This window comes from Lolium rigidum, chromosome 3 (genome assembly GCF_022539505.1).
Source record: "Lolium rigidum isolate FL_2022 chromosome 3, APGP_CSIRO_Lrig_0.1, whole genome shotgun sequence".
NCBI lineage: Eukaryota > Viridiplantae > Streptophyta > Magnoliopsida > Poales > Poaceae > Lolium > Lolium rigidum.
The window spans coordinates 273286600-273289751 of record NC_061510.1 but is presented as its reverse complement, the minus strand read 5'-3'; the positions used below and the strand labels follow the sequence as shown (position 1 = coordinate 273289751).

Here is a 3152-nt window from a genome sequence, read left to right as displayed (position 1 = left end):
GAAACTTCATCTCCTTCTCTTGCAGGACCAACCAACCGTCCATCTTTCGCTCACACTCTTCCACTCATCTCTTAATCAGTAGCCACTGCCGCCGTATATATATCAGGACGCCTCTTTGTAGCAGCTACGAGCTAGCTAAGCTGAGCTGAGCTTCGTCGTGACACTACCACGGCGGATTTGCTTACGGCACGGCGCTACAGATACAGACATAACACGGCGCGCTAGCTGCCGCCGGCCCGTACGTGCCGGACGAGATGACGACGAGGCTGCTGCTCCTGCTGGTGTTGGCGCTCGCCGCCGCTGTGGCGGCGGCGGACACGGAGACGGAGCCGCGCGCGACGTACATAGTCCACATGGCCAAGTCCGCGATGCCGGCGGAGTACGCCGACCACGGCGAGTGGTACGGCGCGTCCCTGCGCTCCGTCTCCACCGCCAAGATGCTCTACTCGTACGACACCGTCGCGCACGGCTTCTCGGCGCGGCTCACGGCGCAGGAGGCGAGCGACATGGCAGGCATGGACGGCGTGCTGGCGGTGAACCCGGAGACGCGGTACGAGCTGCACACCACGCGGACGCCCGAGTTCCTGGGCCTCGCCGGGAGCGAGAACCTGTTCCCGCAGTCCGGCACGGCCGGCGACGTCGTCGTCGGGGTGCTGGATACCGGCGTATGGCCCGAGAGCAAGAGCTACGACGACGCGGGCCTCGCGGAGGTGCCGTCGTCGTGGAAGGGGACCTGCATGACCGGCACGGACTTCAACTCCACCGCCTGCAACAAGAAGCTCATCGGCGCGCGCTTCTTCAGCCGGGGCTACGAGGCGGCGATGGGGCCCATGGACCCCAGCAGGGAGTCGCGGTCCCCGCGCGACGACGACGGGCACGGCACGCACACATCCTCCACCGCCGCGGGGTCCGCCGTCGCGGGGGCGAACCTGTTCGGGTTCGCGTCCGGCACGGCGCGCGGGATGGCGCCCAGGGCGCGCGTGGCCGTGTACAAGGTGTGCTGGCTCGGGGGCTGCTTCAGCTCCGACATCCTCGCCGGGATGGACGCCGCCGTCGCCGACGGCTGCGGCGTGCTCTCGCTCTCCCTCGGCGGCGGGTCCTCCGACTACGCGCGCGACAGCGTCGCCATCGGGGCGTTCTCCGCGATGGAGCAGAACGTGCTGGTGTCCTGCTCCGCGGGTAACGCCGGGCCAGGGAGCTCCACGCTGTCCAACGTGGCGCCGTGGATCACCACCGTGGGCGCCGGCACCCTCGACCGCGACTTCCCGGCGTACGTCGTGCTCGGGGACGGCAGGAACTACACCGGCGTGTCGCTGTACGCCGGGAAGGCCCTCCCGACCACCCCGATCCCCATCGTCTACGCGGGCAACGCCTCCAACTCCACGAGCGGGAACCTGTGCATGCCGGGGACGCTCTCGCCGGAGAAGGTGGCGGGCAAGATCGTGTTGTGCGACCGCGGCATCAACGCGCGCGTGCAGAAGGGGTTCGTGGTGCGCGACGCCGGTGGGGCGGGCATGGTGCTGGCCAACACCGCCGCCAACGGGCAGGAGCTGGTCGCGGACGCGCACCTCCTCCCCGCGGCCGGTGTGGGCGAGAAGGAAGGCGCCCTGATAAAGTCGTACATCGCGTCCGACGCCAAGCCCACGGCGACGATCGTGGTGGCCGGGACGCAGGTGGACGTGCGCCCCTCGCCGCTGGTGGCGGCGTTCTCGTCGCGCGGGCCGAACATGGTGACCCCGGAGATCCTGAAGCCGGACATCATCGCGCCGGGGGTGAACATCCTGGCGGCGTGGACCGGCAAGGAGGGGCCGACGGGGCAGGCCGCCGACACGCGCCGCGTGAGCTTCAACATCATCTCCGGGACCTCCATGTCCTGCCCGCACGTGAGCGGGCTGGCAGCGCTGCTCCGGAGCGCGCACCCGGAGTGGAGCCCCGCCGCCGTGCGGTCGGCGCTGATGACCACCGCCTACTCCACGTACACCGCCGGCGCCGCCGGGCCCATCCTCGACGCGGCGACCGACAAGGCCGCCACGCCGTTCGACTTCGGCGCCGGGCACGTGGACCCGACCCGCGCGGTGGAGCCGGGGCTGGTGTACGACATCGGCACCGGCGAGTACGTGGAGTTCCTGTGCGCGCTCAAGTACACGCCCAACATGATCGCCGCGCTTTCCCGGAGCAAGAGCTACGCGTGCGCCGCCAACAGGACCTACTCCGTCTCCGACCTCAACTACCCGTCCTTCTCCGTGGCCTACTCGACGGCGAACGGCGAGGCCGGCGACTCCGGGTCGACCACGGTGACGCACACGCGGACGCTCACCAACGTGGGCGCGGCGGGCACGTACAAGGTGGACACCTCCATGTCCATGTTCGGCGTGACAGTCGACGTGAAGCCGACGGAGCTGGAGTTCGCGGCGGTCGGGGAGAAGAAGAGCTTCACGGTGAGCTTCACGGCGGCCAAGTCGCAGCCGTCGGGCACCGTGGGGTTCGGGCGGCTCGTGTGGTCGGACGGCGGCAAGCACAGCGTGGCGAGCCCGATAGCGGTGACGTGGACATGAGTGACACGAAAATGGCGCAAGCCAAGTGTGCTGACCACGCTGGTGTAAAATTTGGAGGGATTCAATCAAGGGAAGAAAGTGTTGGTGGTATCTCAAACATCTCAAAGTGTATCATAACTTTTAGATGGTGATTTGGGGAGAAATGGCCGGTGATGGAGAGGGATTGGGTGATGGTTGGACGGATCATGGATGGATGTAGCTTTCTTGGAATCAAGTTGTCATCAGTCTTGGATTGGGTCATGGGTTGGATTTGGATCAGATTGCAGCTTAATTTGCAAGGGGTAGTACTTCCACTGTAGACTGATGGAGCTTTATCAGCAGTCTTCTCTGTATAATGTTCTGTCCAAATTATTCTTTCTTCCATTATCAATGAATGAATAATCTCTTTCAAAATATATGGTTGAATAAATAACAGAAGAAGATGGTCTGCGTGCTGCAAAGCAGCTCAACTCCTCGAGTCTTTACACTTGTATAGTCTAATTTAGCAAGTTTTCATTTGTATATCAGACGCATTAAGCATGAACCCTGCATGACCAACATCTAACATCAGTCACTGATAAACTTATACACCATCAAGCACGACAATTAAACAGGACG

The 3152-nt window shown here is 64.0% G+C and overlaps 1 protein-coding gene across 1 annotated transcript; it reads left to right on the top strand.

Moving 5' to 3' along the window:
• Positions 1 to 254: 254 nt before the first annotated feature.
• Positions 255 to 2943, top strand: LOC124696543 (subtilisin-like protease SBT1.7). The gene has a single exon (XM_047229258.1). It carries the CDS (start codon positions 255 to 257, stop codon positions 2553 to 2555), a length of 2301 nt encoding a protein of 766 aa, XP_047085214.1. The 3' UTR covers positions 2556 to 2943.
• The last annotated feature ends 209 nt before the right edge of the window (positions 2944 to 3152 follow it).